General features: G+C 38.0%; 1 protein-coding gene across 2 annotated transcripts in view; it reads left to right on the top strand.

Annotated features, from left to right (window-relative positions):
- The window catches only part of GABBR2 (gamma-aminobutyric acid type B receptor subunit 2), a 476,962-nt gene that overhangs the window by 296,988 nt on the left and 164,452 nt on the right, over positions 1 to 15,522 (top strand). For both annotated transcript variants that reach the window (XM_027643926.1, XM_027643927.1), the window contains exon 9: positions 12,736 to 12,816. In XM_027643926.1, the coding sequence (XP_027499727.1) occupies positions 12,736 to 12,816 (81 nt within the window). The remainder of the gene's footprint in view (positions 1 to 12,735; positions 12,817 to 15,522) is intronic.

Raw genomic sequence — 15,522 nt, 5'->3', positions numbered from 1 at the left:
ACAAGGCCTTACCAGGCCTTGCTCCCCAACACGGCAGACTCAACAGCAGGGAACCTGCACCTCCAAGCCACCGGAAGGAGAAAAGAACGAAGGCCTTCCCTCCTTTCTTCTTATAGTCTGGCTTACGTAAAAATCGTAGGGAATACTGGGTAAATCTAGACCCTTCCTTGGTTACAAACTGGTCACCAAGGAAGGCCTAGCCCAAACTACCACATGGTCCTACCAGGACCAAGACCAAGACATCTCTATTCCTCCAAGAAAGTCAGATGATAATACCATTGAAGACATCAGGAATAAGGAAAGGACTGTGACTAGAATTTGAGGCCCTAGATTTCCAAATATTCAAGTGAAGATCCAGGCACTGGTCTCACACAAGAAGTGTGATCATTTCTTTATGTTATGTTTCATACGTTTTTGGCTTCTATGTCCTCATAGTTTTGAACTTTATTATTTTACATCCTATGTTTCTTGTGTAAATCAAATGTATTTAAATCTAGAAACAAGAAATTTGTACTAGATTTTTGTATACCTAGCCAAAACACAGGAAAGCAAGACAACTTTTTTACATCTTTTACTGAAAAGCAGTAAGAACACTTGCTTGCATTGCTAGCTCTCACTAATCTGTACGTGCTATTGCAGAAGAAAGAATTTTGTATAAGACAGTGAAAAGACAAAAACTGTATCTAAGTTTTAGTAGTATTTTTCTAATATAGTTTTGTACTGAGATTCTTAAAATTTGGGTAGTTAAAGATTTATGGTCAAGTATTTAAGTACTTGCTTTTCATAATTCTGCTACCCATATAAAACACATGATATAGATTATCATTCTGTTCCATTCAATCTCCTTTTTTTCCTTCTGGAAACATTCTATGACTTAAATTTCCATTGAATGCTGTAACTAGTGGTAAGATATACTCAGATACATATACACTGAAGTACTCATTTCATATATACTCACTTCAAGTAAGATTTTAAAACCCTTCCCATAGTTTAATCACCATGGTTTTGACTTTCAGACTTGTCAGAAATAAAGTTTGTGAGACAAATGGGTTTTGTAGTTAGCTTATACTAATACTTTGCTAGTAGTTTCAGGGAAAAACTTTTAAAAATATTTTTAAACTGTTTTTAGCAATTCCTGCTTCTGAAATTCCTCTTACTCTCACACTCTTAACAAGCTTCATCTTTCTTTACTTATCGTGCATCTACAATTTTAACATTGTCTCAGGCAAAAGGCAAATCATTATGTTAGAAGAGTTACACAAATATCCCTCTCATTTGAAGCACTAAAATTTGTCAACTTTTGATCCCAGTTGTAATAAAAAGCTGATGACATCAATTTTGTACTGTGGTTTTCCAGGGTTTTGTACCTCTTATGGAGGTTATTGAGCCTAGTCTTTTATGCTCAACCCACTGTAAAAATTTCTACCGTTCTTCACTCTCATTCTGCAATAGTCATACATGAGAAAAAATGCATACTTCTGCTTTTCTAGTTTTCATCCGCTTTTCAAGGATGTTTGCCTTATATTATATTTCATTCCTACAGGTATAAATCCTGTCCTCTTCTAACAAGATAATGTTTGAACTAAAAATCATCATTGCTGTATGCTATCAATTTTCTGGGCAGAATAGATTCTTTCAAACTATGAGTGTTTTGTCAAGCTGTTTTCTCTCAATACCTAAAATATCAGTCTTAATTCTGGAAACTCTTAGAGGAGTGTATTTAATGTTATGTACAAAAACAACACTATGCTTATCCATAAGTACTTGTGTGCTCTGGCTGTGCTGTGCCAGGCAACGTTATTCCAGAGCTGTCTGTCAGGTGTATTATATAACTGCTCTATATTAATTATTAAATCCTTTATTATTTAGAGTAATTATAATTTAATGGCTGTAGCTTTCCATGGAAAGTTCTTTCTCTTAATGCTAGTCTGTTTCCTGTAGCTATTCCAGATGAAGAAATAAAAGGAAAAATAAATCAAAATTTAAAATGAAACAGCACAATGATATCTACCATATTTTAGGAAATTTTTGAAGCAATCATTATGGATATAATCAGTGACTTTTACTTCAAAACTCTTCTTTGTATCTTAATCAGTCTTCTACACCACTTTTTTTGCTCCTAGTAAAACACATTGTTCCTTGTTAGTATTAAGAGGAAATCACTGTTGGATCTTTTTCCTCCTTTCTGTTTTTCCTAGGGGATTAGTACAAGGAGATTACTCAAAACAGGTTAAAGCATGTGGAAGTTTACTGAATTAGCAGGAAAATGGAATTATTTCTCTGGAACTTTGTTTTTTAAAAAGTTTCAGTTGGAGTGTGTTTCTTATCTCTTGAATACAAGATCAGCTTTCAGATTAAAAAAAATCTGACCATACCAACATAGTTTTCTGAATGAGCTTTTTTTGGAAAGATTTTTTTTTTGCCCCGGTAAGTTTTACCACCATTAGATTTTAAAAGGAAAAAATAAAAGAATAGTAGTGTTGATAAATTTTGAAATTCAAGACTAGAATGCATCTTACTAAAATGTACTGGTAGTACCTGAAGGAAGCCACACTACTCTGTCTTCATGAAAAACCTGTATCAGGATAGATAAATTCTCAATTGACTGTTACTATTATCTTATGTTTCAAAACTGCTTTGGTCTCATCCTGACATACAATTTACATACACTTACATTTAAAAAAAAGCATCAAATGGAAACTTACAAAGTGAAAAATATCATTGTAGGAGTCTGTTGGGCTGGGCTGGCACACAAAATATTTCAAATGCTGGTGTTTGAAAACTCACCACTTCTTTTGTAGACAGTACCTCCGTGAGGTGATCCATCTCCCGGATCTGTTTCTTAAAGCCTGTGAGAACTGAGTAGACCATGGTCATTTTTCCTAACTACTGAGCTTTCACATCTTCCAGTGCCTGAGGGCATGGGGTTGCACAGCCTCACCACCTGCACTCCTTGGCCAGTGCCCCAGGCTTTGAGCAGCCACCTGCTGCTTGTAAAATGCATCTCTGCCCCTGGCAGGGGGGTTGGAACTAGATGATCTTTAAGGTCCCTTTCTATGATTCTAGAAACACTCAAAGTAGCACTCATGCACACACTTTTCTCACTCTACAAATCATGTAATTCTTGAGTTAGATGGGCATCCTGGCATTGCATAACATTTCTTTTTTCTCGCTCCCTGGTGTGCCATCCCTAAATACAGCAGTGACAACCCCGTCCCTGATGGGAGCAGAGACTACCTCCCTGAGGACAGGGAAATCCAATCTGTGATCCCATGTGACTTCTGGATGGGGAGCTGATTGTCAGGGGTAGGCAAGAATTGGGAAATCTCAAAGTCTATGGCTTTCGATGGCACCTTGAGTGACAGCTCTCTTGTTCATCTCAGCAGAGGAAACTGAAAGAGTGATCTAGGGGAGTATCACTGCCTGGGTGCCTTTGTAGTCTCCCCTATACCTCAGTGAGGGTGCACTTGCACTTGCAGCTTATTACATAAGTGGGCTTTTTGTTGCTCTAAGTTTTTTCCTTAATGGTTTCCCTACTCTTCTGGAATAAAGTATCTGGAATAAACTGGCCTGAGTGATTCAAAATGGGATTTCTTGTACAGGAAAAAGCCCTGGCAGTTACTGCACAAATGACAAAACAGAAAAGAGCATAAAGTTTGCAGCGTTGTATGAATGTGTTTAACACTGCCTCAGATCCCTTATTTAGTATCTTAGGACGAAGGCAGCAGGAATTCTGTCTTTGGTTTTGACCCTGAATAATGAAGATATTCAAAGCTCTTCATGTGCTACAGTGTTTTCACAGGCCACCTGGTGTAATGGCAAGAGTGGTTATTCGAGGACATAATGAGTAGTTGATGTCTAACACACATAATATGCACAACAGCTGCTGCTCTCCTCCCATCTCAGGCATAGTTACTGTGAAACTCCAACTTTTAAATAATGCCCTCTTATCTCTGAAAAATTTTAAGGATGCAGTGTGTAAGGAAGAAGCCAGAGCATTCCATTTTTGGACCTCTCAGCTGAAGCAGAGCAGGTACTGCCTGCTGGGAGGCTGCTCAGCGGTGTGCTGAACATTCTCCTCCCAGGGGAGGGAAAACACAGCCCTGACAGAAGGTGAGGGAAGGCCTTAATTATAAAATCGTGTGTATGCATCCAAATATGCGATAATGGAGCCTTTGCATTGTCCCTGTGTGGTGTGAGATCACCAGAAAGCAGACACACCTTGCTAAGTGGAGGGAAAACAACGTTATTGAGAGGCGCGATTGCTGACATGATCCACTGGTCAAGCAAACATCTTCTGTGCTGGGAGACATTTTTATTTCCGTCATGTTGTGCACGTAAGTTTGGTTATCATATGAATTAAGAAGGGCCAACGAGCCCTCAAAAGAACTGCATCGTGCAGTTCATTCTGTACATTTGAGCAACCACTGAAAACACTGTGGCAGAGACTTGTCAGCCATGTGCAGGTCAGCTGAAGCTGTCCACAGACTAGAGCTTCTGTCAGTTCTTGTGCTGTGCACCCCCACACTGACAAGAAATCACCACACAGACAAGAAAAACCTCCCTGGGAAAAGGTAACCAGGCAAGGTTTTCTAGGTATCTGATGTGGGGTTTTAAATTTGTTGTGTCTACTGCAAAAAAATAATTGATCTTCCACATTGAACTGAATTTAAAATTTCAGTTACAAGTAACATGTTTAGGTAAGTGTAGTGAAACATTTCTTTTGGGCATGCACAAGAAAGGCAAATTAAATGCTAGAATATTAAACATACCAGAGAAGGAAGAGATCATCTTGGTCTTCTGTCTGATTCAACCAGAGTGTTCAACTGGGCTAGAGACAGGGTCATCCAGGTCCCTAGGGACTCTGTCTTTTCTGTCAGGATATTCCCTGTCACATCTTCTGTCATGTTTGTATGGAAAGCTTAAATGCTGAGCTAGCAGATGGAAACTGGGATTAGGCCACTGTCTTGGGTGTCTTGCATTTTTCGGCTGCATATGCACTTAACCCTGGTGAGTCAGAAAAGACCAACAGCAGTGCTATTCCTAGTTTTTTCTTCCTAAATGATACTGCTTGGTGAATTTGACTTAAGTTCATAAGTAACTTTTAGGTTAACTAAAAAAAAATTATCTGGTAATTTGATAATGATTCAAATCTTTCTTTTGCAAAACTCTCCTGATAATGCACACTGTGCCTACTCATACTGAGTTTCCAGGACACTAGAGAAACAATAATTACATTTATTCCCCTTGAATAAAATATGTGGATACACTACTGCTTTGTCATCTTGGGTTTTTTTTGGAAGCATCATAGATTGTCAAAATGGATACACTCCCATCCTGTGGTTTGCTGTCCCTTTACCTTTGAATGAGTGCAGTATCGTGGTATATCTTGAATTGTGCCTCATAGCCTCTCATGTTTCACACTCTGAAATCAAGCTCATGAGGCAACAGAACATGGCCACAGCCTCCGTCACTGGCACCTCCACCCCCTGTTTGGTCCTGCCTTCAACTGTCCCTCTCCCAGAGAGACTCTGACAGATGGAGCTGCTGCTGCGCCCTGGGATTCTGCCAGGAGGGCTTCTCTACAGATCAGTGGCATCCATGTCCAAACCTGTCACTGCCTGGATGGCCTTTCCAACCCAGGAAGCTCTTGGGAGTTCTCCCGGGAAGTCAGCCCAAGCCTGTGTGTCTGCACAGGCTGACTGCCTAGCACACCCACTGTAGAAAACGGACTAGTGTATGTGACTAGAGTGCATGAAGTACTTAAAGGCATACAACAAGTAATGAAGTTATTATTTCATAATTGAGAAAACGTCTTCTCATGATGACTGCCTGTAGTTTTAGATGTACAGTGCTATTCTCCACTCTAAATTCTGAGTTAAGAAAAGCACTCAGGGTTTGGCCTCTGCTAGGAAGAGGTGATTCCAAGTGATAAGTGAAATAAATATAAATTTTTGTTTGTAGACCATGATACATTTAGATAAATATTAATACTAAAAAATGTATGTATAATTACACTGTATGACTTCAAAGAATAATTTACTGTGGCAGATAAACTCTCAGAATGATGAAGATTTACATTTTCTCAAAAGTTAAATCATAAAAGACAATAAACAGTGGAAAAGGAGAACCCTTAGCTGGACCGAGACGTTGCAGTTATTGCACATGCATGTATCCTAAAATATAATCATACTGTACCCATTTGAATATATATTTTTGTCTGTTAACTTATTTAATGAAGTTAGAGTTCATCCAAAGTACTGCATATGTTTCAGTGGTTATACAGTTTGGTATCAGTCAAGATTTTATGCTAAAATTATTAAAAAAAAAACCTGTGACCTCATATACAACCTCATGTAAAACTATCAAGGATTTTATTAAGCACCCTAAGAAAGAGGAACTTCTATGCAGAAGAAGTAGTGTTTGCTCTGTACACTTGCTTCATCACAACCGTTGTTATGCTTCATGGTTGATCTGCCTTCATTACTGTGTGTTGGTTTATACAGAATCACAGAATATTCCAAGTTGGAAGGCAGCCACAAGGATCATTGAGTCCAACTCTCAAGTGAATGGCCCATACAGGGAATTGAACCCATGACCTTGGTGTTATTAGAACCCAGTTTTAACCAACTGAGCTAATCTCAGGATTTCTCAGTTTCCAGAATGAAAGCTATAATGATGGTGTTAACAATTCTCATTTTAAGAAATAATTGTTTTAAACTCAAAGTTTTTATTTTTTATTTCATTATATAGCTTTTTGATGCATAATATATAAATTCCTAAGACATTTAGGTATTAAATCCACATGAACTATATTACTAAATTTCTATGCAAATCTAGACATAAGTCTAACAAACAAAATAGGAGGCAGAGGTATAATCAGGAAAGTGAAAACAAAGAATCAGTAAAAATACAAAACAGTGAAAAAAAGAATCAGTTAAAATAATTTTTATATGCTCTTAAAAATGCAGATTCTTGAAATTTTTATACAAAAATCTACTCAGGCTACTAATTACTAGGTTTTTTTATGAGTTCAGGTTACTTAATGATATTTTATTTGCAGCTTGCCTCCTTGCTTGCTGTATCTGGTTGGCTAAGTACCATTGATAATATAGTGAAATAAGCCCAGGGTTAAGACTGCTTAGCTTTTATCCCAACTCTAAGGATACCCTGTTTGGCCTTTGTCTGGTTTGTCCTTTCTGTCTGTTTTGTTTTATGAATGAATGAAAGATTCATAGCCAGAAAACTGGCTATGAGGAGTAATTATCACTTGCTAGATATACTACTTGCATAACTCAGGATTACCTGTGTGCTGTGTATGTATGTTTCCAAAACAATGGAATATGGGATTTCATAAATAAAACATTAGACAATAACTTCAAATGAAGGAAATAGTTCTGAAGGAGTTAAAGATGAAGGTAATATTTCTTAAGGTAAAACAGATTTTAAACTCTAATTACAAGGTTAAAAACTGTGGTAATTCAAATCCTTGCAAAGGTAACCTATTTTTCTTCCTTGATTCTCTCTTTTCTGGCAGCTTCTGATGAAGAATAATCTTTTATCTGACCTGACATTTTCTTCCTTATTTGAACTGTGATTCTTAATCTCAGCATTTTTGTCTTTAAACAAAGAAATAGTTGCCTGCAAGTGGATGAAATTCATGAAAAAGGCTTTGCTCATTCATTATTTATAAGCTTCTATTGTGATTTATTTTTTTTAACTGGAAACTTTCAACTTGTGTTGGTTATTGCTGATATGTGATAAGGATAACTGAAAAGCTTCTCAGTCCTGTCTGACAAGGATATATTATGAAAGTTAAAATTACATTAATTTGCTAAGACTTTCTACATGAACCACAACATGAAATGTTTCTGTATTTATTCTGAAGGAAATTAGCTTTCATCATGCTTAGTTTCATTTAGCATTGTAAAGGTATTTGAAACAGCATTTCCAGCTTTTGTGATAGATCATTATTTTGTGAAACAGCTTTCAAAATGAGTGAGACAGGTAGGGCAGGTTAGAAGAGACTTTGCAGGCAAATTGCACAGGATTTACTGAAATAATGGGAAGTGCTCTCAGAGTTGGCATCAGTTTGCAGTCTCCAGTTTAGGATTTTCACTGCTTATGTTTGGCCCATCTTCCTTCTCGTGTCTTACTCTCTGAACACTCTTGGTCACAGGAGTGCTGTTGCTCAGTGCAGCACATGAGCTCTTCAGGAACCTTCACAGAAGGCTATAGTGGGAATGAGACAGAAGACCTAAGACCCAAGGTCTTAGGTCTTAGGACAAATGATTGCTAGATGAGACTGACAGCGTAAAGTGTTACAGAAGAGCATTCACTCTTTAAAAGGGAACGTAAGCAGAGGCTAAAATGGAGAAAGGCAAGCCTCTGGACACTAATGTAATGTTTCTGAGCACTATTCACCCTGTCTCTGGACTGATCCCATCAATGAGTTGCCAACAGCTTGTGAATGGTGAGCTTTCAGATAGGTTAGATGTGTCTTTGAAAGTGTGAGTAGTTGTGCAGTGACATGATTTCTGGTTCATGTCTAGGAGATTGATTTGAAATTTGAGATTAAAATCTTTCCAAATTTCAGAGTCATTCTCTTCCCAAGGATTTTTAAGCATTTCAGGTATGTATGGACCATGCTTAGTTTTACCATTTTGCAATCACTTGGGCATTTTCCAAAACTCTTCTGAGATATGATGGGTAAATTTTCGCTGTAGCTACCAGCACTCCTGTTGAGCTGTGATGCATGGATGAGGAACAATGTGCAGGGAACTAAATGATTCTGTTGTAGGACAAGGTTTAATAACATTGGCTCCTGGGATAGGCTGCTAAGAGCTGAATATGCAGCAAGATTTTCTAATATGCTAAGCATATAATCACTCCCACTGAATTAGGATGGTTAAGCAAGAGGGGCAGTTGACAAAGAGTGGGATAAGAGATTGTTAAACTACTGTCACAGGAAGGTTTTAAGGGAGTCGAGAAGTAGGAGGAGGTATATAAAAAAATTTTGAGAAGCTCTTCGAGGAGGAGTTGTGGAGGCAGCACCTTATGCAGGGATGTTTTTTTCAAAACAAACTAAGACCCATCTCTTATGCATTACAAATGCTTTGTCTCATCCTTAAATATCTCTCACTAGAAACTATCTTCATGAGGTGTAAATTAAATACACTTACAAAAATGTGGTGGAAATGGAAATTATGTAGTGAAAGGAACTGAACCTAAGCACTGTCTTATCTGGAAATTCTCAGTTTAAGTGAATAAGTCATACTGGCAATCATAATACTGCTGTGAATTTTGCTAAGTTTGTTTTACTCAGCTAATATCTGTTGTAGGATGATTCTTTTGCTTTTATTGAATAAGAACATGTAACTACCTGATATGCCATTGAAAATCTTCTGTATTAACTGTGAAATGTGAGCCAATTATTTAATGGTAGTGTGTTAATTTGTCTGGAGTTGCTTAAAGTGGGCTATAAAATTCTGTAATAAAATATGTAGAAGAAAAAAATTTAATATACCTTTAAGATTAGCTCAGTTCTTTGTTGGTAGAAGGCTTTCATTTTGGCCATATAAGTAATCTGTTCTGAGATGATCAATTAAAAACAAGGATTAGTTGTTTATAATTCTGTGAGATAGGCATACATTTCACTCACATATTTCTGGGTCAGTTTTCCCTGTGTTGGTTAGTTTTCATACTTTTTTGTTCCTGTTTGAAAGAACAGCTGCAAATTCAAATTCTGAAATTTTACCACTCCTGTCATGGTATTGACAAACATTATCTCACAAACCCAGTATATTTTCCCCCAATATTTTTCTTCCGCATTTTAACGTGAGCCGAGGGATTTCAGTACAATCTCTCTATCATGAGTGCAGAAAGATCTAGTTAAAAATAATGGAAGCACTACAAAAAGAAGTCAGCATCATATTGTGAATATTGTACAAAGCCCTTTGTTGTTGTGTTTCTTTGGAGGAATTCCACTTCCTCCTGTCCTTTTGTTGTTGAACACTCAGAAGTTTTGACAGATATGAGCTACATTATACCAACACTATACTAACTTCAATAATTCAGAATTTTCAAAGCAAACTGGATGGAATGACACATAGAAATGTAGAGCCTGCACTTACATCCTTATCTATGTTGACCTATGCAAGACAGCAGAGAGCCATAATGCTGCCTCCTTGCTTCCTTTATTTAGTATTTGGAGGTGACTTTTTCACTGATCAGCACTTGTGTTTGGAGACCTGAAAAACAAACAACTGAGTTGTACTCCTTGCTGGGAGAACAAAACCTTTTGATGTCTTCCTCTCAGCACCCCTTTAACCATACCAAGAGGATAGTATATCCTTCCTCTCAATAAAAATCTGATTTATTTCCCTCATAGACTAATTCCCCCACTTGCTTAAGATATCAAATATCTTTATGGCTTTTCTTGACTTCAGTAAAGCTTGGCATGTTCTCTATGAACTGTCCTTTCCTGTTTGTAAGGGACAAGGCATTGATAATGTGGTTCCCTGGTACTAAATGTTGCGGATTTCCCCACAGTCTTGGGTTTCTCGATCTTCGGGCTGACCTGGAAGTTTGTTTCTCCACCTACCAAGCTCCATTCCTACAAGGGCTAGCTCCTGGTACCCAGGCTAGGTAGTTGTAGGCTACCTCATCAGGCACATTCTCAGTGTTACTTTGTCTGCGAAGGAAGCCACGTAAGAATATAGAAATGTTGAAAAGAAATGACATTGTATGTCACATGAAGTAATCACAGAAAAACTTTCTCAATTGCAGTACTTTAATCAGACCACGGATTTACACTGTCTTTTTTGTATGCTTCTCCACCTGTTACGTGCTTATCACATCTCACCTAGTCCCAGTTCCAGAAAAAGTTGCAGAGCAATTAACTCTTTTCTCCTCTATGTTTATCAGAGCTATCAGGGTTTAGCCTGTTGCTGTAAAGTTGTGGCTAGACCAACATCAAGGTGCACGTCTTCCCTCTTTTCTATCAGTAGATGCTGTGGACCATCTGGCATCTAATATGCACACTGTATATCAATATTCATTCTGATGTTTGTCTCTCTTCTTTCTAGGTTGTGTTTTGATGTTTTAGATCTACAGGTAAAAGCTGTCATGATACAAATACAAATGGAAGTGAATCAATTCTGGTTTTAGCATTAACCATTTTAGCTTTTAAATGACTACTGGGAATATTTCATTTACAGTTTACAACTGTCAGGAATTTATTCATGTACCTATTTCACAGAGAATTTCAGTCAGTGACAGAAATTATAAACTTGTATTCACTCCTAAGAGTATATGATGCCACATGGATGGGCTCTGTAAGCTGCTGCTGGGGACCAGGGGATTGTGCTTTTATTCCAAACTAGTCTTAGGGCACTCCAAGTAGATCACACTCATGTGAAAGGAAAATTAGTCTTCAGAGCTGCAAACTCCAGCTTTTGATGGGGGGGCAAATGCCTAGGTCTCCCTGCCAGGTTTGCAGCCCAGTCTACAGTTCTGTGTAGACAATTTTAACAATAAAAATAATGATTTATGTAAGGAAAACTTTTACCTCCTGTGAGCTCTCAGATTAGTATTAGTCAGCCTGCAGATTTTGCTAAAATGGAGATAGGTGCTCCATTCAGCAGAGCTGAAGAGGCAAAATCACTTTGAGTGAGAAAGGAGAAAAGGTTACTGTGGATATGTTGGGTAAAATACAGACTTTTCAAATTCGCAATCTAGTTCAAGGTCATCAGCTCCCAAAATCAGTGTCACAAATAGGGTCATGAGCTCAGAATTTAAATGTAAATTGCATGCCCCGATACAGAGGTCTGAAGGGCCTACGTTTCTGTTGAGCTAACCCATCAAAGAAAACTGTATCCACTATGCCTGGGGTTTATAAGCATGATCAAAATGTAAAAGTTTTAGTGTAAGAGTGATAATTTAGTAAGTTCTTGCACTTCTAAGCCATTCCAAGAACCCAACAGAAATGACAGAAATTCATTCATGCCAGATGCTATCAGACGTGTGGGAAAAATGCACATCAGAGTTCCAGCTACAGTGGCCAAGGCAGCAGACAAACAAATTAAACTCCTCTATCTGCATACTCTCTTCTGTTAGGTGCAGGAAAGTCATGTATGTGACCATAGTCCCAAAATAGCAGATGAGACTAACTGTAAAATTTTATCTCAAGTGCATGTTGGCTTTAATTGTATAACATAGTAAGTTTTGCAGTCAGGGTACTAATGAGTTGCTAATTCCCAGTCAGAGTAAGAGATTTGATTCCTGGCCTATCTGGTAACTAGCCAGTCTACTTCATACTGGCTGGAGTCTGCTGCTATGAATCTCCTGGGAAATACTTCACTAAGCAAGATGCCCTAGTTGTTTAAATGGGAGGGGAATGTGTGATTTAGCCATGCCTGTTCTCCCAGCAAAAATGTCCTGCATAGTGTGAGCCAGTAAGAAACTGTGTGATCTTTAAGCTGAAGATGTCTGTGCCCAACAACATTTCCTGATTATGTAAATGAGTTCTTAAAAATACTTTGCATTTCTTTCAAGAATCAGAAATATTTCTTTTAATGATGTTAGCTGTCTGGCATTCTGATTTAATAATTCATGCCCTATTCTTTCATATTTCTTTTCCTTTTGACATACTGTCAGAAAAGAAGAAAAAATCAGTTAAATAATTGAGAACATGTGAACTGCCATAAACAATCACTCTTGTTTGTTTCTCTGCAGAGCGAAAGGAAGTAAAGGTGGGAGAATACAATGCTGTAGCTGACACACTGGAAATAAACAACAGTGTCATCAGATTCCAAGGTAGGAGAGAAGATTGGAAAAAGGTATAGGAGTGACATGAATAGATGTATGTAGTTTGTAAGAATGCGTGCTCAAAGAACTGTTTTAATATTTTTAATAAAAAAGTATGACACTGAAGAAAGAGAAAGAGAACTGAGCTGTGCTTAAAAAATTGAATTCTGAACAGAAAATCGCAATATTTGGAAATTGTATACTTGGGTTTTATTCCAATGACAGGGCAAATTCAAATTTATATGTGTACACAAATGTTCTTTGATATTTCAGCAAGCAGATGTGTCTTCTATTTTGTCTTCACCAATGAATAATGTTCTTATTTAATCCGCCTTTCCCACCCCCCCAGCTCATCTCACCTGAGGGAGGTTCTCATGTGCTATGTTTGCAGGCACAAGAGGGAGGTGGTTGTTTTTCTTTGGGAGGTGTCTTTTAGGTAGTTAGAAAGTAGAGTTTCAAAATACAAAGGCTAGCTTTAACATGGCCTATGTGAAACAGGGCCAGAAAGGGTATTTAGCCCAGCAACTCTCCCAGGGTCCACAGCAGGCATATAGCCTTGTTGCTGTATCTTCTTGCCTTTTTTTATCCCATGCAGTTCCAAACATAACATGGGAACTTCGTCTGCCCTCACAGCAGTTGGAGTGTGGGCATACCCATGGTTTTCAGAGCATATGGTCATGGCAGTCAGATGTGAGCTGAAATGAGTTTTAAGGGTGTCTCCTGTTGAATATAGGCATACATATTATTTTTCCAAAGCTAATATTTAAGATTTATTCCTAAGTTCTGCTATGGTGCAGTTCAGTAAGATAAAGTCAAGTTGACTTTGTCAGTTCTGTGTGGTTTTTCTCTAGGAGTGGTGAGGTGCATGAGTATCAAGCTGCTGTACTCTACTACACCTTCCTCTAGTGTCCCAAAACCCAAGGATGGCATGAGCATGGGTGGCGTTTCACTGCAGTGATCTAATTCATGGCTGCTTTTCCGCCTTTCCTTTTGGTATCCTTTGCTTTAAAGGACTTTAAAGAGCACATCTACATAAACTCACATCTGTCTGGAGAATGAGGCTTTGGAAATGAAGAATGCAGAAATTGTCCCAGTTGCCGGAGTCTGAAAGCCAGCAGATTATTTTTGCTGCAAGGAGGAACTAATGATGTAGTTGAATACTGAATCAATACCATTAATTTCCAGAGAATATATGCAGGATGAATCAAGTAACAGGAGACAGGCTTTGTTCATAATTCCTTGCCTTTATAGACAGTATATGATGGGAAAAAATCTCTATACAGTTTTTTTCAGAACAAGACAGTTTTTGTTCTGACCACATCTGAAGGTGTTCTTATATTTAATAAGCGCAAACCATCAGTATACTCTCTATGGTTCAGATACAGTAGTGTGGGGGTTTATTCTTTAGTGTTAGTTATTTTAAACCAGATGTGTGCTTTATTATCTTTTTGTTTTGTTACTCGTCTAGTTTTGTGAATTGCCATGGACTGTAAATGCATGCTCTGTGGAGGGAAAAAGAAAAGAGGAAAATTCTCCACTATCAAAACAGCAAATGATCCCTTCACTGTCACTTTATTGTGATCACCTGAAGGATTTTTTTTTTTTTTTTTTTTTTTTTTTTTTTGTGCATAAAAAAAAAAGGATAGCAAGTTTCCATGGTCTGAATTATTTCAACTTAAGTGGTATGGGTAAAGTTATTTTGTTGTATAAATCCTTGAATATTCTTTTAGGTGCAAAGTAGAAGAGTGGATGTAAAAATTAGCCATGGCAGCTGCTAGTCAGTTACTTATAGCTCTGTGATCTGTGGTACTGCAGAGCTCTGCTTCTGCAGCCATGCTGTGAAGTGGAGCTTCTTGGCCCCATGTGGTCACCCTTGCAGCCCCACAGAGGACTGATGAAAAAGGACAGACTCAGGCAGTGTAGAGCACACAAACAGAACTCTGAAGGAAGACAGGGATGCAAAGGGCCTTCTTCCAATTCCCTGCACCAAGGAAAAAGTTAGTAAGCAGGTAAACTGAAGTGTGGGAAGTAGGGGATGCAGAGCTTTATTGCAGTTGTTAGACAGTGATGCTCCTCATTAAACCAAGACTTTAAATAGTGGGAGCTGACTGTCGATCAAGCTCATGGCTGTAAACATATCTTTTAAGTTCAGATGTTCAAGTCCACGTCTTCAGGGATTTGCAGAGTGGATCTGTTCCTATAAAACTTCTGCCAAAAATTATTTTTCCATATTATTCCACTATTCTGAGGGCACCAACAGTCCTGCCTCCCCTTCTCCCAGGGCTTCCCCCACCTTACCCTCAGCCCAGGACCCCATTTCATCCCACAGGGCTGTCAGTTCCTGTCCTAGTGATTTTACACCAAGAATGGTCTCCAGACAGGCCGTTTGAATTTGCTCTGGTAATGACAGTAGAGCACAGAAGAGATGTTTTCTGTTTTCTACTCATCGTTCTACCACTTGTTTCAGAAAAGCAGTAACCTCATGTTAAAATTTACGGTCATAGTATTCATTTTAGTGTTTATCTAAACTTTAAAATGAGACTAGTTATCATGTATGGGTTTCTGCATGAGGATTTTGTTGTGGTTTTTCTTCCAAAGAGTATATTTACCTGCTCCAGAAATATAAATCTTCCTGTCAATCTGTGTGACTAACATATGTCTGTCAAAGTCAATGATTTCATCAACTACTGGTGTAGTTCACGGTTGCTAAATGTA

This window comes from Corapipo altera, unplaced genomic scaffold, assembly GCF_003945725.1.
Source record: "Corapipo altera isolate COAL_440 unplaced genomic scaffold, ASM394572v1 24b, whole genome shotgun sequence".
In the NCBI taxonomy this organism is placed as follows: domain Eukaryota; kingdom Metazoa; phylum Chordata; class Aves; order Passeriformes; family Pipridae; genus Corapipo; species Corapipo altera.
Note: the sequence above shows the minus strand (reverse complement) of the source record. Positions and strands in the feature narration are given on the sequence as shown.